General features: G+C 49.1%; 1 protein-coding gene across 1 annotated transcript in view; it reads right to left on the minus strand.

The window, feature by feature from the left end:
* poc1a (POC1 centriolar protein A) overlaps positions 1–25,307 on the minus strand; it is a 76,930-nt gene that overhangs the window by 44,682 nt on the left and 6,941 nt on the right. Inside the window, exons 4-8 of the mRNA XM_061220137.1 lie at positions 22,316–22,495; positions 20,488–20,595; positions 18,957–19,072; positions 13,052–13,185; positions 823–891 (exon numbers count right to left, since the gene is read on the minus strand). Of these exons, the coding sequence (XP_061076121.1) occupies positions 823–891; positions 13,052–13,185; positions 18,957–19,072; positions 20,488–20,595; positions 22,316–22,495 (607 nt within the window). The remainder of the gene's footprint in view (positions 1–822; positions 892–13,051; positions 13,186–18,956; positions 19,073–20,487; positions 20,596–22,315; positions 22,496–25,307) is intronic.

Genomic DNA, 25,307 nt, shown 5'->3' on the forward strand with positions numbered 1-25,307 from the left:
GTTCTATGAGCAGATGAGTCGGTTTTGGAGTGGGTCAGTCACACTAGGAGTGGGTCAGTGGATTGAGCCAGTGGTTATATGAGCCGGTCAGTCGCACTGGGAGTGTGTCAGTCGCTCTGGGAGTGGGTCAGTAAATTGAGTCAGCAGTTCTATAAGTGGGTCAGTCGCTCTGGGAGTGGGTCAGTGGATTGAGCCAGTGGTTCTATGAGTGGGTCAGTCGCTCTGGGAGTGGGTCAGTGGATTGAGTCAGCAGTTCTATGAGTGGGTCAGTCGCTCTGGGAGTGGGTCAGTGGATTGAGTCAGCAGTTCTATGAGTGGGTCAGTCGCTCTGGGAGTGGGTCAGTGGATTGAGTCAGAGGTTCTATCAGCCGGTCAGTCCACCGATGCACCCAAAGGGCCAGTAACCCACTCACCGAACCAGCGACCTACTTACAGAGCTGACACCCACTCCACTGCCCGACTATCAGAGTGAGTCACTCCCACCCCACAGCAGTGCTGTGCAGGGATACCAGGGCTATCAGACCCCCTACAGCGAAAAACACACCCAGTGACTGCACCACCCACCACCACGGATACTGCCAGAAACAGAATTTCAAAGACAAATTAATGTTGTTATTTTACAGTAAGGCATGGATAAATAAAGTTCCAGTTTAAAAAATGACTCAGCATATAGTCACCACCCATGCATCATTCATTAAGTCAGCGAACGATGCCTGGCTGGGCCGGGGGGGGGGAACAGGAGGGGTGGTGTTAGAGAGCTTTACCCATAATCCCCATGCATTCGCTGGCAACAGACAAGATGAGAAGCGAACAAAGAGGCACCTGTTCGTCGGAGCCTCCAGAGGCGAAGGAGTCCCCCGTCCTGGAGAAGGCCACACACGTCGCCGGGCCCTGGGGAGACACACGCAGCGTTAGGGGAAGGGGATCGGACCGCTGAGAGCACCTCCGCGGCCCCGTGCCGAATATCACCGTTTCACCCCGTCCTGCGGTCGGGGAACACAACACCGGCGACTCGCCCTGGCCAGGGTGACCCAGAACCTGTCCCTCACCCCCCCTCACACCCCCCCCCCCCTCCTCACCCCCCCGCCCGAGTGCCCAAACGGTGTGCGTTACAGTTCAGCCCGAGGGCACCACTAACTGAGCTCTCTAGGGACTTTTCACTGAGTCACAGCCCCCCTGAGCAACAGCCCAGACCGGATGCGTACACTCATACCCCGCCGTTACGCATCGGGTCCGGGGTCAAATCAGGACATGAACTGAAACTGAACTGATGAATGGAACCCTGGCCGAGATCGACTCGTATATCCGCCCAAGCAGTCCCGTCTCACGCAATGACTCTGTTCGAGCGCCTTTTAATGTGGATGCGAGCTGTGTGATTCGTTTTATGGCTCCAGGGGGGCATTTCAATGGTAAAATGGTTGGCATTTATATAGCGCCTTTATCCAAAGCGCTGTACAATTGATGCTTCTCATTCACCCATTCATACACACCCTCACACACACACACACCAACGGTGATTGGCTGTCACGCAAGGCACCAACCAGCTCGTCAGGAGCATTTGGGGGTTAGGCGTCTTGCTCAGGGACACTTCGACACACCCAGGGCGGGATCGAACTGGCAACCCTCCGACTGCCAGACGACGGCTCTTACCACCTGAGCCAATGCCGCCAATACATACACACACATGCGTACAGAGAGAACAAGGCCAAGGCTTATATAATGACTAAATGACTCATCTTTGTGAATAAGCTCGTAATGAGAATACTGTACAGAGAAACGGAATTGGCAGAGCCTTCCTGTGGCCGATGTTTCCTAACAGACCTGTCGTACATTTAATACTATAAGGATGTCTATAAGGACGCTCTTCAGCCTGGGTTGTGGTTAAACAGGTGTGGCACTGTCTCTCACATGACTCAAAATGCACTTCTGTTTTCTCACACCAGTCTGGATAAGAGCGACTACTAAATGACAAAAAAAAAAAAAAAAAAAAAAAAAAAAACAATTAAGTAATGACAGTATAGTAGTAGACGTTGGGGTGGGGGGATTAAATCAATTAATCTAATTCTAATTGAATTTAAAAATGAACAGCCCACATGACCCTGGTATAAACAGTATTATAAACAACAACAAAATACAGGAACATCCGACTAAAACACTTTCCACGTTCACACAGAACAGAGAAAGGTGCTTTTTTTAAGCCACGGCTATGGAGCTGGAGTGTACCGGAAAGCTTAAAAGGCCCCAGTGTTTACAGGAGAGACGGGACCCTCCTGCATCCTCCACCTGGCCACACACGAAGACTAAGAGGCCTTAACCAGAACACGGCTTCAACTGTGCACAGACCAGATACTCAACCTGAACAGGCCTTAACCAGAACACGGCTTCAACTGTGTACAGGCCAGATACTCAACCTGAACAGGCCTTAACCAGAACACGGCTTCAACTGTGTACAGGCCAGATACTCAACCTGAACAGGCCTGAACCAGAACACAGCTTTGACTGTGTACAGGTGAGATACTCAACCTGAACAGGCCTGAACCAGAACAGGCTTTGACTGTGTATAGGTGAGATACTCAACCTGAACAGGCCTTAACCAGAACACGGCTTTGACTGTGTACAGGTGAGATACTCAACCTGAACAGGCCTTAACCAGAACACGGCTTTGACTGTGTACAGGTGAGATACTCAACCTGAACAGGCCTTAACCAGAACACGGTTTTGACTGTGTACAGGCCAAATACTCAACCTGAACAGGCCTTAACCAGAACACGGCTTCAACTGTGTACAGGCAAGATACTCAACCTGAACAGGCCTTCACCAGAACACGGCTTTGACTGTGTACAGGTGAGATACTCAACCTGAACAGGCCTTAACCAGAACACAGCTTTCACTGTGTACAGGTGAGATACTCAACCTGAACAGGCCTTAACCAGAACACTGCTTTGACTGTGTACAGGTGAGATACTCAACCTGAACAGGCCTGAACCAGAACACGGTTTTGACTGTGTACAGGTGAGATACTCAACCTGAACAGGCCTTAACCGGAACACTGCTTTGACTGTGTACAGGCCAGATACTCAACCTGAACAGGCCTTAACCAGAACACGGTTTTGACTGTGTACAGGTGAGATACTCAACCTGAACAGGCCTGAACTAGAACACAGCTTTGACTGTGTACAGGTGAGATACTCAACCTGAACAGGCCTTAACCGGAACACTGCTTTGACTGTGTACAGGCCAGATACTCAACCTGAACAGGCCTTAACCAGAACACGGTTTTGACTGTGTACAGGTGAGATACTCAACCTGAACAGGCCTGAACTAGAACACAGCTTTGACTGTGTACAGGTGAGATACTCAACCTGAACAGGCCTTAACCGGAACACTGCTTTGACTGTGTACAGGCCAGATACTCAACCTGAACAGGCCTTAACCAGAACACGGTTTTGACTGTGTACAGGTGAGATACTCAACCTGAACAGGCCTGAACTAGAACACAGCTTTGACTGTGTACAGGTGAGATACTCAACCTGAACAGGCCTGAACTAGAACACAGCTTTGACTGTGTACAGGCCAGAAACTCAACCTGAACAGGCCTTAACCAGAACACGGCTTTGACTGTAGCTCTGTACAGGCGAGACACTCAACCTGCTGCCATGTGTGAGTAGTGTCAGTGAGGCTGATGCCTCTTTCCATCTCAGGGTGGGGGGTGGGAGAGCAGAGCCGTTGAACAAAAGGCAGTCGTGCTCCAATAAGAAGGCTCACGTGCTTCTGCCACCATTTCTACCCCCCCCCCCCCTCGTTTTTGTGACCCATTTCTTTCCCAAAAATAACAGGAATACATTTTGTTCCAATAATAAACAGCACGCTCATTTCTCGGTTTGTACGGATTATCTTCACACGTTTTTCGTTTACAAGACTTAATTATCGAGGTACTGTTAGCTCAGCAATCGAGGCAAGATTTGTGTGGCCCAACTGTGACTGTGCCACATGGAATTACATGTTTTAAAAAGTAAAACCAAAAAAAAAGAAGAAAAAAAAGAAAAAACCTCCACTGGGAAGTCATCCATTACAAACATGATTCTTTTTCATTATGTATCACAACATAACAAGCCTACAGTTGCACCATTTCGATTTAAGGTCTGCTTGTCTGACCGCACAAGAGCCATGTTACCAAAACCACCTCTTAAATTAGCACGGCGTTTACCAAGCAAACTATCAAAGGCTAAGAGGCAAGAGACCAAAAAAAATGAGGTTTTTCCAATACAGAAATAGCCAGCCTTAAGGAAAGCAACAGGACTGAAGCAAAATGACAGCCCCACATTTACGGGGGAGAGCACAATGTATCTCCAAGCTAACCAATCAGCAAAGGGCATTCTCCATTACCTATTTTCAGGTTAGCAGCAAAGGAAAGTCGACATCAACTCCAAATGTAGAAGTAGCCCGTTTTTTTTTTTTAATCTAGAAATAGCGCCTCCCATCCATTCGATGTTACGGGTCTCAAAATACACACAGCAACAAAAAAAAAAATGTGTTTGGCAACAAACCTTCTCGCCATTTACTTTTAGAACTGAAAAAAAGCCTCAGAAGGACCAGACCAGAGTGCTCCGCAATTTTATCGGTTGCCATGGTTACCTTTTTACGCCTAATTCGTCTTTTAAACGAAAATAAACTACGGCTGCTTATGCACGAGTGGTGGCATCACTGGTTAATAAATTATAATTCTTGAAGAAAAGCAGTCAACCTCCTGGACAGCAGAAATTGTTAATCAGGAGATTAGCCGCCTAGCCTAACAGCACAAAGCGTTTTTTCCTCAATCTAATACAGAAAAGCTACCTGATGCGATTCCCCGCACCCTGAACACCAGTGGGTAGCACTGCTGCCTCACGACAAGGTCCTGGGTTCGAGCCCCAGCCCTTGAGTGCGGAGTTCACATGTTCTCCCCATGTCTGCGTGGGTTTCCTCCAGGTACTCCGGTTTCCAAAGACAAGACAGGTTCGGGACTACAAACGAAAATGAGCCCATTAGCTAACTCTGGCGCATTAACATTGATGTGGAAACTGAAAATGTTTATTAATGTGCACCTGATAAATATATATATATATATATTTTTTTTTAAGTAACAGTAAGTCCCAGTGACTGAGGAAGGACTGGGCCGGTCTCCGGGCAGACTGCAGACCCCGCCAGCGCCCACAGGAGCCCCTCCCAGAGCCAGCAGCCCGGGGGCGGACGGGACCGGCGCTAGCGCGGCTATACCGGGACCAGCTGCCCGGCCACCCTGCCAAAACTACAGTTTAGTTTGGCCAAAGCCGTGACATCGCTTCCCTGGTTCCGAGGTCGTCTGGAGAGAGAAGCGAGGGCTCTCCGAATGGCCCCTCAGACGCGCCATCCCATTGGCCGCCGGCCAGGTTAGGAACCCGAATTGGAGCGGCCAATCCCGCGACCTGTCTCTGGGCCGGCTCTCATCGCAACGCGGCGCACGTGGAACGCCTCTTTCTGCGACCCGACGACCAATTACACTGAACACACGCTGCAGTCCGTATGTATTTGGACAGCTGGTACAATTTCTGTCATTTCAGATGAAACAATGAATGTGAGGTTAAAGTGCAGACGGTCCCCTTTAATTTTAGGGTATTTCCGGTGACGTGTGCAGGAATTTTTATAAATCCCCCCCCCTCCCCCATTTTAAGGAATCAAAACTAATTGGACGGTTTGCTTTTCAGGTGTATTCAATCGCTTCCTTAGAGCAAGTATGAGAAAGCTTTCGGTATCAGTATTAGTGATGGAAGCGCAAAAAACAGATCGCTTCCTCTTTCATAAAAAATATGAATTGGATACACAAGGTAAATTATGAATACCAGTCCGTGAACAATGTAATTCAGCTTAACCTCCAAGCTTGCTTTCACATCAAAGCTAGGAAATGAAATTCAGGAGATAATTAAATGCAGGTTAATTAATATGCAGGGTAATTAATATTCCCGCTTTTAATCAGATTTGCATTATACTTGCAAACTGCTTGATGGGGCTGATTCTTAAAATGCAAATCTTACACGCCTATATTTAGCCTGTACGCTGCATATTTTGTTTCATGTTCAAAGAGCATATTGTGCTGCTGTTCACTGGTGATGTTATGCCTGCATGCATGCTGTTTTTTTTTTTGGTTTTGTTTTTTTTTTTAACAGAAAAGTCCAGGGCAGTTCCACACGATAAACACAATAAATGGCAATACAGTAAATATATGCAAAGTGAGGTAATTCTGCAGTTTGCACACCTTCTGCAAGGCCGTCTGTGGCGTGTGAGACATAGCCCAGCACATGGAGCCGCGGGTTTAGACAGCATCTCTGGCCGAAAACGTGGAGCCGTGTTCTCACCAACCGTGTTATTTACAGACCCCCGGCTCCGCACCAGGAGGGGCTCCACGAGGGAAGGCGGGGGAACGGGGGGCTGCGTCCCCCTCAAACGCGGTCTAACGGCGGAATAAAATAAAAAATGAATAGATGGGAGGTTTGAGGCCAGTGGCCAGGCTGTTTTGATTACAGGCCGCAGCGCCGGGGGAGGGGGCGGGGGGCGGGGGGGGGGGGCTGGCCTCAGCGGTGAGTCACGGTGAGTCACGGCTCTGACAGCCCCTGGAAGGACAGGCCTGCCCCCTGGCCCCTCCTCCGGACCGCACTACCCAGAAACCACGTGAGTGCTGGTAACAGAGCGCGCGGCAAACACGGCCACACACCCGGCGCGTACACACACTCAGCGCATACACACCGCGCAGCGCAGAGCAGAACACACACACTCAGCGCAGAGCGCACAGACACACACTCAGCGCAGAGCCCACGGCCACACACTCAGCGCGGACACACACTCAGCGCAGAGCGCACGGACACACACTCAGCGCGGACACACACTCAGCGCAGAGCCCACGGACACACACACTCAGCGCGTACACACCGCGCAGCTCAGAGCAGAGCGCACGGACACACACTCCCCCACTTTGTTCAGAAAGACCGAAAGGCAGAGAGATGAGATGTACGTTATTGAACCGCGCGCGGTCATTTATCCTAGTTCCTCGCAGCGGGTAGCCACAGAAAGTTTAGCAAAAAAGAGGGGCAGAATATGCATACTTGAGAGACGTGATATAAATGACACACTAACATTACCATAAAAAAAAATTTTTTTTAAGTGCTAAAAAGAGATATCCTATTATAATAATGGTAACAACGAGGTGTACGTTCTGTCTCGGGCATCCAATATGATCCCACACATTTATACTGATTCTTAGGCCTGGCCATCGGCATACCAGGGCTCAGCAGGTCACACTGCGATTGGCTGTCGGCAGTCCCACGCATGCGGTGAAACGCAGAGACCGTAGAGGAACCAGGGCGCGTCCCCGGTCAGCAGGAAACCTGCGTGTCGCTCTCGGACAGTAGTCCTCACTGCCAGGCACCCCGTGCTTTACGGCCAGAGAGGGAAGCAGGCCAGACCAAGCAGCCATTTTAACTTTTTTTTTTTTTTTTCTTTTTTTTTTCTTCTCGCCATCTAACCGTTATTTTACCAGGGAAGTCGCACTGAGATAAACAATCTCCTTCGTATGGGAGGTGTGGCCGAGAGGCAGCCCAGCACATACCATGACAACAAAGAGAAACAAACACCAAGCGTCGAGCACGAGAGCTGCAGCACACGCACCAGGTATCCAACATGGCCATTCCTCCTGACTTCCCGACCCTCGCGTTCCCCTGGGCTACGCGGGGGTTGGGAATGTTGGGAAAATATGGGAGGCAAGTCCACTACAGCCCACTCCCCCCCACCAACTTGTTTCTCCCCAACCAGATCTAATCACCCCCCTCCCCACTTCCTGCGATGCGTTTTTATTCATGGCAATGTCCATTTGGCCCACTGTTTCCATTGAGGGACAGGGTATAAGTGTCGACATTCTCCCTCCGTTGTTGGTTCTTGTGGCTCTGTACTTGGGGAACAGACCCAGTAGTTCCTCCACTATATTAAACTACCTATTCGAAACAAAGACGAACCTGCGTTTATATTTCAACTGAGCGAGCGACAGGAAGCTGCTAATGAGAGGGGCCGGTGCAGGCTCAGGCCTGCGGTGAGCACACTTCCTGTCTCCTGCATCTTTCATAAGAAAAGACCGGGAAGAAAGGGGGAGGCCAACGTCGAGGGCAGAGTCCAGCGGTGTTACGTAAGAAGATCGGATGAAAGACTAACCCCCGAGGGGCCGGGGTGGGGGGGGGTGGGGGGGGGGGGGGCTCAGTGAATGGAAGTGCCGATTTTTTTATTCTACTTTAATCTGGAGTATTTCCATTCTTGTAGCGAACGCGATCGCGATAACGCCGTGTCAATTATTCACATTCACTGCTGCAACTCGAGAGGAGTACTTATCATCGGGATTTTGTAAACAATTTATTCCACATGAAAGGATACGGCATCACTGCCGAGCGCATTTTACGGGAACATCCACCAGATCCAGTGAGCATTAATTCTGACCGGTTCACTTCTTCAACAATCGGGTCAGTGACCCGAGGTACAAACGAACCGCGTTCAATGCAAAGTGTGTGCCGCAACTCAGAAGTGAAGATACTCCTGAGTTAGACGTTAACTGTAAATAACAGACGTTTGCTGTCTGTTTCTATTATTTACACCTATTCGAGTGTTTTTCTTTGGGTTTTTTTTAATCCGTGCAACATGACAATGTTTTTTTATTTTCATAAGCCTATATTTAGCTGTACCCCTTTGTACAGCAGTCAATTGTAGACCTTTTCATAGATGCGGAGGAGAGAAAGGCTATTTCAGGCCTCCTCGAACAAAGAGCAAGATTTATTTCTGGATAAATCACACGATTCGACAGATGCGGTGAGCTACCTGCGATGTATTCGTATTTACGACGAGTGGATGTCGATCCTTGTTCCCCGACCTGCATTCAAACGCAGAATTACAACAAAATCCCTGCAATATGCTTCACAAGGGCTTAAAATAACCAACTTCCATGAGAGCGTACACATTCAGCCCACACAAACCCACTTACCCCATCTGTTCAGGCGACTTCGTGGACAAAGTTAATTTGTCTTCTGTTGTCAAGATTCTGCTGTGGGGAGGTGCCATAACCGAACACTACAGGACCGTTCTGTTAAATGACACTTCATTTTAATCCACTTTATTGTGGTGATTTTGAATTGTTAATCAAATATCTGAATAGAGACCATTGTGATCATGATGATGATCATTATTATTATTCTATGACAGGAATATAGTTCCATAATTATAGATCAGTGCCAACCCAATACCATGCCATGGGTGCCTGGATGCTTTTTGGGACAAAAGAAATGCAGAGACAGACAGTCAGACAGACAGGCAGACAGGCAGGCAGACAGACAGGCAGGCAGGCAGGCAGGCAGACAGACAGACAGGCAGACAGACAGGCAGGCAGGCAGGCAGGCAGACAGACAGACAGACAGACAGGCAGACAGGCAGACAGGCAGACAGACAGGCAGGCAGACAGGCAGACAGACAGACAGACAGACAGACAGACAGACAGGCAGGCAGACAGGCAGACAGGCAGGCAGACAGGCAGACAGGCAGGCAGACAGGCAGACAGACAGACAGACAGGCAGACAGGCAGACAGGCAGACAGACAGACAGACAGACAGGCAGGCAGACAGGCAGGCAGGCAGGCAGGCAGGCAGGCAGACAGAAGCCAACAGATCTTGATCCCCATGAGTGCAGCCGGAACAGGGTGTCTGAGGAGTGGGGCACACCAGTCTCTCAGGCCTGGGGACCCGGCAGGCTGGAGCTCCACCGCCCTCTCTCTCTCTCGGCTCTGTCCGGGGCCCAATCCTCCAGCCCCACCTGCCCACAGCCCACCTCCATTACAGCCCACCTGCTCACAGCCAACCTCCATTACAGCCCACCTGCTCACAGCCAACCTCCATTACAGCCCACCTGCCCACAGCCCACCTCCATTACAGCCCACCTGCACACAGCCCACCTGCCCACAGCCCACCTCCATTACAGCCCACCTGCACACAGCCCACCTGCTCACAGCCCACCTGCTCACAGCCCACCTGCCCACAGCCCACCTGCCCACAGCCCACCTGCACACAGCCCACCTCCATTACAGCCCACCTGCCCACAGCCCACCTGCTCACAGCCCACCTCCATTACAGCCCACCTGCCCACAGCCCACCTGCCCACAGCCCACCTGCTCACAGCCCACCTCCATTACAGCCCACCTGCCCACAGCCCACCTGCCCACAGCCCACCTGCCCACAGCCCACCTGCCCACAGCCCACCTGCTCACAGCCCACCTGCTCACAGCCCACCTGCACACAGCCCACCTGCACACAGCCCACCTGCACACAGCCCACCTGCACACAGCCCACCTGCTCACAGCCCACCTGCTCACAGCCCACCTCCATTACAGCCCCGCCCCCTCAGGGAGGATTGGGAGGAGCCCAGCCTCGGGGCACGCACCTGGAGCACGTCCCATGAATCAGCCAGAGGCGGGCCAACTTGTATCACCCCGACACATTCTCCTCCTGCTGCTCATTTCCGCCCGGGACACACTTCAGGCATCGTGCCATATTGCCCTTGTAAGCAACTCTGGACAACCGCGCTGATTTAAGACATTCAATAAATAATTGAAACAAAGATGTTACAACATGCACAGAGTGAACGGCTGGAAGACTGATCTTTGCGACATAACCATGTACTCCCATTTCATATTAAGAGGCAGTTTGCCCAAGGTAAGGAGATGTTATATACAGAAAGATGAAGGCTGAGGAACACTGCCTGTTTCTTCCTTAGTTTTCCCGGTTGGGAAGCTCGACGTGATAGAGACCATGGAGCATTAGGAAATCTCCCCTGTGAACCTCCCCTGTGAATTTGAGCATTCAAATACAGACTGTGGACAACGCGATATGGTGGGGGGGTGGGGTTTGCTTGTTGTTCTTCAACACAAAAAGTGCAAATGGTCTTCCCTCATAACAGGAAATGAAATAATACTCAAACCACAAAAATATCAGATATTAAAAACAAAAAAATGCAGTAGTTATTATGAAAGGCTCCACGGAGACAACCTTTCCTGAAATGAACTCCACAACCCTCCACTGACTTCAGCTAACGCCTGCAAACAGCCCACCCAGGACAGTGCAACAGAGATTTTGTAGGAGCTAAAACGACGGACCGACCAGGTCACGCAAGATGCACACAGAGACCGGAGACCACTGTGCGGAAAGGAAGCACTTCTCCAGAGTTTGAAGAAGGGTCGACAGCCCCCTCTTACAGTCAGTATCAACTGAACGTGCCCTTCGACTGGGTCATAACCGCAAAACTATATATTAATTGACTGTGATCACATGGGGATTATTACCGAAAAACAACAATGTATCCTATCTTAAAGTTACACAAAATTGTTTTCAATTTGGGGGCTAGTGGATGACTGTCCGGGCGCAGTTCTGTCGAATTCGGACCGAGCCGGCACACGGGACCGGGCCCCACTGGCTGGAGAACGGCCCAGGGAAACTCACACAGGGGAAGTGTCACAGACATCGTTATTAAGAGAGGGAATCTGATGCATAAACATCAGGATGTGCCTGATTGTTTCAGGGTATTCAGAAGAGACGGCACCCAGTGAGAAGACCATGGGGCGTGCTCGCCATTTTATGAGCTGTTCCACAAGACAGGAAGTAGCTAATATGACGGGCCCCACACAAAACAGCACACAAAACAAAACACAAAACAAAAACCGTTTCATTTCCCTGCACTACGCTATCTCCCTATGCACAAGCCTACTGAATTAAACCCTCAAAATGGCCAATACAGATACTTTGCCAATCACACACTGGCTAAAAGACTAATGAGTAGTATACAGTGTGCGAGTGAAATCTCACCACATAATCACCCCCTACATCGGAGTGGTCCGCGCAAATCCCTCGCATTCCGCAATCCCATTTTTGCGGAATCCCCGTGTAATCTCTGAAAAAAAAAAAACGCCGTTCTAAAGCTGACCAATCCTGTTAATTACAGGCTGAAAAAAATCAAGTTTGACTAAAAAGTTTGTCTTGCCCCCTGTTTTTAACAGTCCTAACAGTGGGCGTTGGCACCTGCACTTCCACACGGAGCACGGGGGGGGGGGGAGAGGTGACTGGGGCAGATTCCTTACCCCATCACCATGGAAACGCGGCTACACCTCTCCCTCCACTCCATGTGGGAGCTTGTCCTCCCGGGCTCCTCCCACCGCGGTGACGTCCGCCGTGATGGGGAAGCGTAACCCCACCCCACCCCCCTGGAGGCCCCGCTCTCTCTTCTTCCGGAACATTCCTTCGCAAAGCGCTCGTCTCAGCGACGCTACACGTTAACACACCTGGCGGAGGCTGTCTCTGGCCTCGCCTGAAAACCGCGGGCGCGGGCGGGGGCGCGGGGGGGGCGGGGGGGAGCGCGCGGGCGGGGAACAGGCTGCGGGGGAAGGCTGAGCTGAGGTGCGGGGGCGGGGGAGTCGAGCAGCGGGAGCGGGCTGACCTGCTTCACATACCAAAGCAATCGCACTACAGGCGGAACGCTCCCAAAAACTATGAGTCACTCCGAGCGGGTAGGTGGTTTCCTTGACATATTTTTTTTTTTAAAACACTTTAAGAGGCAGAATTTTCAAGGACCTACAAAAAGGGAAACCCAAGACAAATGAGGCGGACGTTCTGTGCGTGTCAGATTAACGAGGGCAAGAGCGGTTCTGTGGAGGGGCCTCACTCCCAACACGGGTCAGTGCAGCTGGGCGGGGTCAACGGCCCACAGCTCCGCCCACGGCACAGCCAGACCAATTGCAAGCCCCCGTGGCTCATCTCCTCTCGTGACTTCGCTGAAAATTACACTTCGCTTCACCGCAGACAGATTATCGGGAGACAAAACTTTTCCCCTCCGAACAAACACAGGAGTGGGATAAAACAATTGAGAACCTAGCAACAAAATATTTGTTTCACTAACATGCGTGTGCAACTACAGTAGATCTCGACTCTTACTGGACGATGGACGAGCAGAGTCTGTCTGTCTGTACCTGGTGTCCGTGCAGTGTGTAGAGCAGCCTTCCCTCCACCAGGTCCAGGATCTTCAGCGTCGAGTCGTTGGAGGCGGTTATGAGGTAGTTCCCCGAGGGGTGGAAGGACAACCCGTTCACTACAGCACTGTGCACTGCAAACACAACACATACTCATCACTACAGCCCTGTGCACTGCAAACACAACACACACTCATCACTACAGCACTGTGCACTGCAAACACAACACATACTCATCACTATAGCACTGTGCACTGCAAACACAACACATACTCATCACTACAGCACTGTGCACTGCAAACACAACACACACTCATCACTACAGCACTGTGCACTGCAAACACAACACATACTCATCACTATAGCACTGTGCACTGCAAACACAACACACACTCATCACTACAGCACTGCAAACACAACACACACTCATCACTACAGCCCTGCAAACACAACACATACTCATCACTACAGCACTGTGCACTGCAAACACAACACATACTCATCACTATAGCACTGTGCACTGCAAACACAACACACACTCATCACTACAGCCCTGCAAACACAACACACACTCATCACTATAGCACTGTGCACTGCAAACACAACACACACTCATCACTACAGCACTGTGCACTGCAAACACAACACATACTCATCACTACAGCCCTGCAAACACAACACATACTCATCACTATAGCACTGTGCACTGCAAACACAACACACACTCATCACTACAGCCCTGCAAACACAACACACACTCATCACTACAGCCCTGCACACATACTGCGGGCACTCCAGGTACTTGAAGACCACACGCATACGCGTTTGAAAACCAAACGGTGCACTCAGTCATCAAACACCTGACCAGATAAGATCGGACATGGGCCGACCACAGACACCAGGCTCTGCGCATCCTGGCATTAATCCGACCACCACTGTCCATGTCCTCAGTGTGCTACACCACATAACCACAGCACATGGGAGAAAGCACTAAAAAGGTCTTTGTGAGCATTAAAAAAACCACAGACATACATTTTGAATACTCCAATCGCATTACCCAGCTGAAATACTTAATTTCTCACAATTAAATGAACTGAAAATGGGTCTTAAAAACTCACATTTTGACCACAGTCTACATAAATCAAATTCTACATCCGGACGTTGTGTTCATCCAGCATTTTAAGGACCTTCAAGTAAATACCTCTCAACTTATTCAAAAATAGCCGTCAACCTCACTTCAAGCCCATTGACTCTGGACTGAGTATGAATGTGGCCTTGTTCACTGCAGTTCAGAAGGCACCAGAACCCCCCTAGAGGTCAGCTGGTGGCACTACAGGAGCAGGAGCATGAGGGGACTGAGATCCAGTCATTTTTAAGCATTAATTAAAGGCACAATAGGTCACTTCGGTCAAGAGAGGAATTGCAGCAACAAACAATCTCAAACCACAACACTGTTTATCCCTCCCCCTTCTCTGGGAACGCGCTGACGTTGAAACGCCATTGGCTGTGGCAATTACAACTATTTTCCACCAATGAGCTCGAATTATTGTACAGTTATTATTTGGTACAGTGTCGGGCTGTCAACGGTATATTTTTAAACCCGAATTTAAAAACTATAAACACAGGCAGAGGGTGAGTCAACATCTTACCTATTGTACCTTTAAAGTAAAAGAATGATGCAGGGAAGAAAGTGATTGAAACTCATCTATCTCATTTATCTCTACGCTTTAATAAATAAACGGTGAAAATACACAATGCATCATTTTGACAAATCCTTGACTTGGCAGCTTTCCGAAACATCCGTGCGTTTCAGAAGAGCAGACGGACATTGGATGGATGCGACATAAATTGAGGGGAAAAAGGTCGTTTGACTTTCAAAAAGAAACGTTGCGGCTGAACAGAGCGTGATTCATTGTAACGCCACATTATACATGCACTTCCCCGCTCTGAATGACAGGGAGCCGTCAGGACTCAGACGCTGTCAGAGCTGATGTCAGCCGCTGAACAGATATGGCGGTTTCCAGTCTCATTCACTTATTCACACTGAGCGGCTGCCATGCGCTTCACTGAGTGACTTCCTTACGGAAACGATCAGCCCTGACAAAGTCTTCTCATTAGTCCATTTCCTATCAATCTGAACACTTTCCTCCTGCCTCTAGACGCCGGCCTGCTTTGCAGCCATCCAACCTCTCGCCCGACACGAAACCTGGATCGCACATTTTGTTAGAAATACTAAAATAATAAACACCAGCGCATAACTGCAACTTACTGACAATCACAAAAAAAATGATCTGTTCTTCCCACCCCCCCTTCCCACCCCTCCCCCCCCCCCCATTTCACCAATATCCAAATCTTTAATACAATGATATATTTTGTTGTAATATAGAGCTCTGGGAATTCACGAGTACTCTCAGAGATTTCACCCAGCACCTGAAGAGTCAAAGTATGTGAAAGACGCACACGTCTGAGAGTGGAATCCCTGCTCTGCTACTCTCCTGAACGCCCTGACCCCTCAGGCCTCTGGAGCCGCTGGGTCTGTCCGCCACTGCGATAGGGTGCTCCTGTGAGCCCAGAGTGAGTCTGATAGGGTGCTCCTGTGAGCCCAGAGTGAGTCTGATAGTGTGCTCCTGTAGAGTGAGTCTGATAGGAATGCTCCTGTAGAGTGAGTCTGATAGTGTGCTCCTGTAGAGTGAGTCTGATAGGGTGCTCCTGTAGAGTGAGTCTGATAGGGTGCTCCTGTAGAGTGAGTCTGATAGTGTGCTCCTGTAGAGTGAGTCTGATAGTGTGCTCCTGTAGAGTGAGTCTGATAGTGTGCTCCTGTAGAGTGAGTCTGATAGGGTGCTCCTGTAGAGTGAGTCTGATAGTGTGCTCCTGTAGAGTGAGTCTGATAGTGTGCTCCTGTAGAGTGAGTCTGATAGTGTGCTCCTGTAGAGTGAGTCTGATAGTGTGCTCCTGTAGAGTGAGTCTGATACTGTGCTCCTGTAGAGTGAGTCTGATAGGGTGCTCCTGTAGAGTGAGTCTGATAGTGTGCTCCTGTAGAGTGAGTCTGATAGTGTGCTCCTGTAGAGTGAGTCTGATAGGGTGCTCCTATAGAGTGAGTATGATAGTGTACTCCTGTAGAGTGAGTCTGATAGTGTGCTCCTGTAGAGTGAGTCTGATAGTGTGCTCCTGTGAGCTTACAGAGCGAGAGGGCCCAGCACTCCTCCTCTGCGTGGCCCACGGCTGGCTGGTAATAAGCCACAGACAATGGGTTGTGTAATGTAATTGACATTTATTTTCTTCAGCGGCTTTTAATGTTAAAAATCTTACATAACCGACGGGGTTGCGCTGAAATAAATGGGGCCAGCCTTGATAAGGTCTCTCCAATTACTCTGAAAAGATTCCAGGAATTGCCAGCCCGAATCAGACAACCCTCTTCCGGTTGCATTAAAGCCCGTAACCTAACCTGAAGGGATTTGATGTTTGTTTAAAATCCGTCGGGTCCTTTAATTCCACAGATGTGTGTATGAAAGTAGTCATTCACAGCAATGCTCCACACGCCTCACGTGACGTCTGAAACACTCCCCAACACTTCACGGTGCGAACTAAAATCGGAAAGCCCTGTGTCCCTCCATGACCCGTGCGGAAGACCACAGCTGCTGACCACTTTTAAAAATGTTTTGCCCTTTATGGCGGCTGATAAAAAAATGTGTGAAACACTCGTGCAATAAATGACCCTCATATTTCATTCGCCCTATGTTATTTTACTGTCAATAAAATGTGCATTAGTGTTTGAATGAGTGACGTTTATACCGCTGCGTGAACTACAGCCACATGACAACACAATTGCGTACCAAGAATGTATATCGTGTAGCGGAGTCGAAAACTGAATGCTAAGCCAGAATATTACATTATATTAATATGAATTATTGATTTGCTGAATGTCACATAGTTTTTACGCATACTTGGAAATAACACTACCTAGTGGTGATGACTGGTTTGGTTTCAGTTTTCATATTTATTTAATTGTGGTTTAATTTCATTCTTCTCGTATGCTTCTAGTAAAACAATTTGGCATCTTTTTTTTTTTTTACCATCTTTTCTTGGAATCATTTTGCTATAACACGTTTGTATGGTAGGTGAAGCATTCGGGCTTTTAATTGTATGAAAAGTGCTACACAAACTTGTAACAGATCTGGAGGGCCCTCACTGGCTAAACGACCTGTATACACTGCCCCCTTGTGGCTTGTGCGCTCATAGCAAGCCAGGGAAGAATTTCACTCCTCAATAACCATAAGCGCCTTCAGTAATAAACACTGGCTCCCACACAGCGTGAAAACCGAGTGAACTGAAGGGCCCCTTTTGTAGGTAGCACTGTCTTGTTCTCGCGTAATCAATAGTTTGCGCTAGAACAGAAACGGTTTCCCCTCCCACGCGGCACAGAGGATCCGCTCACGAGAAGCAAGGCTCACAATTCCCAGCTCCCTCTATTCTCTTATTATCTTCGCTGTGGTCTCTGTGATACAGGCATAGGGGGGAAAAATAAAAAGCACCAGCATCACAACGTCTTTCTTTCACCGCAGGGGTCCCACGCCCCTGCGTCGGGATCGATGGAAGCGGTTCAGCGCGCAGTCAGCCTGCCTTGCCGAGACTCCAGGGTCTGGAAGGGAGGCTGAGTTTAAAGTCAAACTGAAAAGCGACACGCAGCGCAGCTGTCCGGGACCGGGGTTACAGACTCTTCTCTAATCTACCCTTCTTAACCGAGCGCTACAAACTGTGAAGGTTTTATTTTAATTTATTTAAAATAAACTGAAGCGCGAGGCGTATGAGCGGCCTGTAGTGTAGTGGTTAAGGTAAATGACTGGGACACGCAAGGTCGGCGGTTTGATCCCCAATGTAGCCACAATAAGATCCGCACAGCCGTTGGGCCTTTGAGCAAGACCCTTAACCCTGCATTGCTCCAGGGGAGGATTGTCTCCTGCTTAGTCTAATCAACTGTACGTCACTCTGGATAAGAGCGTCTGCCAAATGCCATTAACGTAATGTACAGGAAAGGGCCAACAATACCACAAACAGTATCACAAACAGCATCACAAACAGCATCACAAACAGGACCACAAACAGGACCACAAACAGGACCACAAACAGTACCAGAAACAGGACCAGAAACAGGACCAGAAACAGGACCACAAACAGGACCACAAACAGGACCACAAACAGTATCACAAACAGTATCACAAACAGGACCACAAACAGTATCACAAACAGGACCACAAACAGGACCACAAACAGGACCACAAACAGTACCACAAACAGTACCACAAACAGGACCACAAACAGGACCACAAACAGGACCCACGCAAGTATGGATGAGCTGAGCGTCAGGCTGCCAGGTCAGGCTGTGCAACAGCAGTAAATCGGTCAAAAAAATGCAGTAGTAAATGGTAAATGGGTAAAAGGAAACAGGACCAGACAGAAACAGGACCACAAACAGGACCACAAACAGGACCCACGCAAGTATGGATGAGCTGAGCGTCAGGCTGCCAGGTCAGGCTGTGCAACAGCAGTAAATCGGTCAAAAAAATGCAGTAGTAAATGGTAAATGGGTAAAAGGAGGGAATTTATATAGCGCCTTGATCCAAAGTGCTGTACAATTCATGCTTCTCATTCACCCATTCACACACACTCACACACCAACAGTGATTGGCTGCCATGCAAGGCACCATGTTAGGTGTCTTGCTCAGGGACACTTCGACACACCCAGGGCGGGGGATCGAACCGGCAACCCTCCGACCGCCAGACGACTGCTCTCACCACCTGAGCCAATGTCGCCCCCATACGGCAGCAGCGCACATACAGAGGCGATCCGCCGAAAAGCAGGAAAACTCACCAAGACTGGTTATCCGTGCTGGGGGAGGGGCCATACCTTGGTAATGCTGCAGGAGCTTGTGGGTGCGGATGTCCCACACTTTGACCGTGTTGTCTGTGCTGGCAGCCGCGATGCAGGTCCCACTGGGGTGGAAGTCCACGTGAGTCACATGACTGCAGAAAGAGAAGCAACACAGCACCATGACCGTCTGCTCAGGTACCAGCATCCAGGAGCAATGAACAGCATAGCACAGGAACAGGAACAGGAAGCAATTACTAGATTAGATTACAGAAGCATTACACGCCAACAATAATCAAGTTGACATTTTACCGATTAAAAATTTTACACACAGAGAAAAAACGTGGAAAGAAAATGTCCATTAACATATATGAAAAAAGGTCACAAACATATATAAAAAATATGATTTGATTAGCTATGCTATAGATTTTGATAAAAATAATTTGTAGGTTATGTTTGCAATTACAGGCAATAAAAAAACAAGATACAATTGTTAAATGGAGCTTTTCAGTCATCTGCCACTGCGCTCTGTGTGGGCAGAGAAAGCCAATTCACACTCCTCTCACCCGGGATGCAGGTCAACGGTCAGCACAACAGAAACCATGCAGAAATCACACAGCAAAAGCATGCTGCCTGACAGCAAAGACATGGGTATTGGTTTTCCAGAACACAGTGAGCGTTCGGTCCCCAAACACAGCATGCATTCAGCCCACAAACACAGCATGCATTCAGCCCACAAACACAGCGCACACGTGGTCCCCAAACACAGCGCACACATGGTCCCCAAACACAGCGCACACATGGTCCCCAAACACAGCATGCATTCAGCCCACAAACACAGCGCACACATGGTCCCCAAACACAGCGCACACATGGTCCCCAAACACAGCATGCATTCAGCCCACAAACACAGCGCACACATGGTCCCCAAACACAGCGCACACATGGTCCCCAAACACAGCATGCATTCAGCCCACAAACACAGCGCACACACGGTCCCCAAACACAGCGCACACATGGTCCCCAAACACAGCATGCATTCAGCCCACAAACACAGCGCACACGTGGTCCCCAAACACAGCGCACACACGGTCTCCAAACACAGCATGCATTCAGCCCACAAACACAGCGTACACATGGTCCCCAAACACAGCGCACACATGGTCCCCAAACACAGCGCGCACATGGTCCCCAAACACAGCGCACACATGGTCCCCAAACACAGCATGCATTCAGCCCACAAACACAGCGCACACATGGTCCCCAAACACAGCGCACACATGGTCCACAAACACAGCGCACACATGGTCCCCAAACACAGCATGCATTCAGCCCACAAACACAGCGCACACATGGTCCCCAAACACAGCGCACACATGGTCCCCAAAAACAGCATGCATTCAGCCCACAAACACAGCGCACACATGACACATGGTCCCCAAACACAGCATGCATTCAGCCCACAAACTCATTCGGCCCCCAAACATTGGCTCCCCAAACACGCACACAGCGCACACACAGTCCCCAAACACAGCGCGCTGGGACAGGCGCAGGACGCGGGCACACTCACCCGCCGTGCTCGTAGAAGGAGTGTATGCACTCGCGGCTCGTCTTGTCCCAGATCTTCAGCGTCTTGTCGTCACTCGCAGAAACGATGAGCCGCCCGTCCGGTGAAAATCTGAACATTTATCTCAATTAATACAGAGGGACACGGATTCAAATGCGATATGGACTGAAATGTTATCACCTTACGCACAATACATAAATGTTTAAATGGTAACGGTTATCTTGCAACTGGACGTTTCAAATTTCTTGCACTCTGTAATTGCATACTGTAATAAAGACTTTGATATCAATAAAAAATATAATAGAAAATGAAAACGTTCAACCAGTTGGTACCTCCTGCATACGGTACCAAAATCTATAGACACACACGGTCTTTGCACTTTTACAAGTTGCTTCAGTTAAAGGCAGCAGCTAAACGGGTAAATTATATGGTTAAAAAAAAAACAACAGTAAGTCCACATATTCACAGTATCATAGTATTTTCCATTGATGTGAGTTACTGAGACACTTGAGTAGGGGACAAAGTTTGCGCTGAAAGAGTTAAGGGTAAAAACGGATCGCTCTCCCAACAAGCCTAACGAGCCATGACTAATTATTAAATACTGGCTGGAGGACTCACCAAACAGGAGAGGACCGATTACAAAGCGTCTGCCCGAGACGGTGATAACACGCCTAACTGTCAGAGAGCAAATTACTGTATATTATATAAAACGGGTGATATTTACAGCTTATCGCCGGGGAAAAACAAGAGGCCCCCCCAGGCCCCCCCCCCCCCCCCGACTCCAGGGCTCTTCAGATGCTGTGACTCACACGACCAATTAGAGCGGAGTATGTAAAAGCGGTCGGAGAGAGAGAGAGAGAGCGGTCTCTTCCCGCCGGGTTTCAAAGGACAGCCCACACAGCGTCTTTCCTGGAGGATTCATTCACACGGCGCGGCGCGTCCCCAAAGACAACGGCATCGAGGGGGCCACCGCTGAAGGCCCCGCCTCGTCCAGCGCGTTACTTACTCCTGACTGAGCTTTGTTTTCTGCCCCAATCGGCAGCCCTGACTCTGCCCTCCTCACCACTCACCCTGCTTGCTTCATCACGGCGGCCATTTTAGCAGGCGTTCCATTTCCCTCCAAATCCAAATCGCGTCGGACCCTTTCGCGCAAACGGCGTTCTGAATCTTTACCGCACTGAACGCTGGCGTTGTTCGGCGACGTGTTGAGAAAAGATTTGCCGTAATGAGAGGAAGTTCTTGGCTTAATTAAAGATCCCATGCAAGCATAGCCATCTTTTCTTTGCAGTTAAAGGTACAATAGGTTAATTGTGGACTTCGAACCGTCAAGAGAGGAATTTGCGGCAACAAACACGCTCAAACCACAACACTGTTCATCCCTCCCCCCTTCTCTGTGAACGCGCTGCCGTTGAAACGCCATTGGCTGTGGCAATTAGAAGCAATTTTCAACCAATGAGCTGGAATTATTGTACGGCTGTACAATGTCTTGGTACGGAGTGCCGGCCCGTCAACTGCATATTTTGAAACCCGAATTTAAGGACTATGAACACAGGCAGAGGGTGAGTCGACATGTCAGTGAGCCTTTTTCAATGATAGGAAGGGATTTTTACAATGGCCTGGTAACAATGTTTTAACAAAAATCGTACCTATTGTGCCTTTATCTATGGATGAAAAGATAGAAGCCACTGTGAAGGAGTAATGAGAGGTAGTAATAAGAGGTCGTTTTTGGGCTTAATTAATGATCCCATGCAAGCAAAGCCATCTTTTAGCACAGAAAGAGAATGAACGTGATGAAGAAGGGACCGGACTGTTCACTGGCGACGGGACCTACTTGGCACAGCGCACCCAGTTGATGTGCAGGTTGAGGGAGAAGAGGAACTTCTGCCGGTGAACGGTCCACAGCTTGACGGTCTTGTCGTCGGAGGCGGTGACGAGCGTCTGGCCGTCGCTGGAGAAGTTAACGCTGCGGACGGTCCCCGTGTGGGCCCGGAACACCGTCGACTCGCCCTTCCTGGGGGGGGAGACCGCTGTTACTCCCGGCAACCAAAGGAGACCGGTGTCTCTCAACCGAGGACCAAGATGAACATAAACACACCTAATCTAATGACAAAATAACGAGCATCCTTTTCATTAATAAAGGGGCAAAACAGCCTCGCTTCAATCAACACATCTTTTTATGGCCTTGTTAAAAATCAGCCTCCTGACCATTTTCAGTTTTCAGGCCTGTAATTTAACGGAAGGCCAAAGACTACATTAAATGAACTGTTTCAAGACACACAAGCTAGGATCATTACAAACTATGATTTATGAATGCGGGAGGATCTAGGTTCACCACACAGTAATGAAAGAGGTTAAACAACCCATGAATACGGGTTACAATGTAGGAATGGGCAGCACAGGATATGACATTGGACCACGCCTTGCTACGACAACATGAAGAAGCGAAACCGACCGCATTGGGTAGGACAGAACCGGGCAGAACCGGGCAGAACCGGGCAGGGCCGCACCTCAAACCGGCCGAGCAGCACCCGAAACGATGAGGAAGAATAACAACATTTGGGCGACATTGGCTCAGGCGGTAAGAGCACTCGTCTGGCAGTCGGAGGGTCGCCGGTTCGATCCCCCGCCCGGGCTGTGTCGAAGTGTCCCTGAGCAAGACACCTAAACCCCTAAATGCTCCTGACGAGCTGCTCGGTGCCTTGCATTGGCTGCCAATCGCCGTCAGTGTGTGTGAGTGTGTGTACGAATGGGTGAATGAGAAGCATCGATTGTACAGCGCTTTTGGATAAAGGCGCTATATGAATGGCAAACCCTTTTACGAATTACAATGATGAAACACCCAGCAGAGAAGAACCGGGGCGGCTGGAGCCAGAGTGACAGCAGCCACACATCCTCTTTCGCATTTCTAAAAATAAACAGGCTCCAGAGTTAATTGCGGAGATGTCCCCCATTTGCAATTCGAGCAGCCGTTTCCCCCCCTCACCGAGTGCTCTCAGAAGGACTCCATCTCCATTTTGTGTGAATTCTCTGACAGTATGGAAATCACCGCCGATGCTAATGAGCAGCGCGAGAAAATGAATCAAACAGCCATCGAGTGAGCCGCTGCCTCCGGTTTTGATCTGGAGAATTCACTATGACAGCTGCGATTAAGGGTGGTTTCGTGGCCCCGAATGCGACTCCTAGCACTGTATCAAAAGCCCATTTGCAAATAATACTAATACTGTGTAACCCAGCAGCCAGCCCACCCTGGACCCTTTTTGTGGCAAAGCAAGGCCACAAACTCGCAACTGCCGCCAAGGCCCGTACAAGGAAACAATCTCTGTACATCCTTTGCAGGGATCAGATTACAGTGCATGCACTAAACACAAACAAAAAAATGGCCGATTAGCCATTAGACACCAGATGGATAACAGTGCACTGAACTTACTCCTTTGTATTGCCATGTCATGTTGTCTCAACCCCAAATGTATTCAGTGTATTGCAAAAACAAAGGAATTAGCCTTACTGTTCCAATACTTTTTGAGGGGACTGTATATTATCACTATGGCACAAAGTCCATCCCAATGTATCTTCATAACAGACACAGAGATATCTAAGCACACTGCAGATTTTAGGCAGAGATAATGACAAATTACAGAAATGAGCCCACAGCACTATTCCGACAAACCAAACCCACTGTCATCAACAAATGAACTGATCATGGTTTTGATTCGGACTTTCAGCTGCGGGCTCAAATTAAAAGCTTGCATCCACACTGGCACTCCTGGGGTATGACTGGACACTCCCGATTATTAAAGACGCTGCAGTTTACACTCCATTCAGCCACGTCGTTAGCACATGCCGGAACACAATAGGGGCCACTACGGCCCATGACAATGGCGTTAAGGCGAGACGGGCCACGTCTTCCACCTTTCATTCATATGCTGTTCATCAGCTTTCCATTCTCTCCCTCTCACGCTCTCACGTGCTTGCCCTCCTTCCCTCCCCCTGGACAGAACACGATTATCAGGTTTTCAACTCAGGAGTTATTAATAACTTGTCTTTCTCACCACGGCCAACACTCTGGAGTAACACACCTTGGGAGGATTATTTGTCACTCCAGGCAGTGATTAGTTTTGTTTTCCCATCAGCTCTCACAGAAAGAGAACTGGAAAAAAAAAAAAAAAAACAAGACTTGAAAGGTCATCTCGTTTCAAAAAGAACAAATACATTCACACGTTTCAACTTCCTCAATGATCAAGGCAGGTTTTTTTCCCATCATGCCTTTATTTTTAGATCAGTTGGCAACCAACGACACTGATGCAAATATTCCTGTGTGAAAATCGTAATGATTCCAGCCAGGGTGTGTCGAATTGTCTCTGAGCAAGACGCCTAGCCCCCAATTGCTCCCGACGAGCTGGTTGGTGCCTTGCATGGCAGCCCCCCCAATTGCTCCCGACAAGCTGGTTGGTGCCTTGCATGGCAGCCAATCGCAGTTGATGTGAGTGTGTGTGTGTGTGTGTGTGTGTGTGTATATGAATGGGTGAATGAAAGGTATCAATTGTACAGCGGTTTGGATAAAGGTGCTGCAAAACAGCATCTGCACGTTTCTGTGGTTTCCACATTTAGGCCAACAAAGAGTGTCGTCTCTTTAGCCAATCAATGACGTATATTAATCATATACGTTTTTTACTTAAAAAGTAATACAATCTTTGTAGTTTATTAGGGGTCCAAGCACAAAGTTTTCCTTTTGGTCCATAACGGTGGTGTAGAATCAGAGTTGTTTTCCCTCAGATTCCTTGGCTTATACTGAAAAAAGTGTATACCAAATGTAATTAAGTCTG

This window comes from Conger conger, chromosome 14 (assembly GCF_963514075.1).
Source record: "Conger conger chromosome 14, fConCon1.1, whole genome shotgun sequence".
NCBI classification, from domain to species: Eukaryota; Metazoa; Chordata; class Actinopteri; order Anguilliformes; family Congridae; genus Conger; species Conger conger.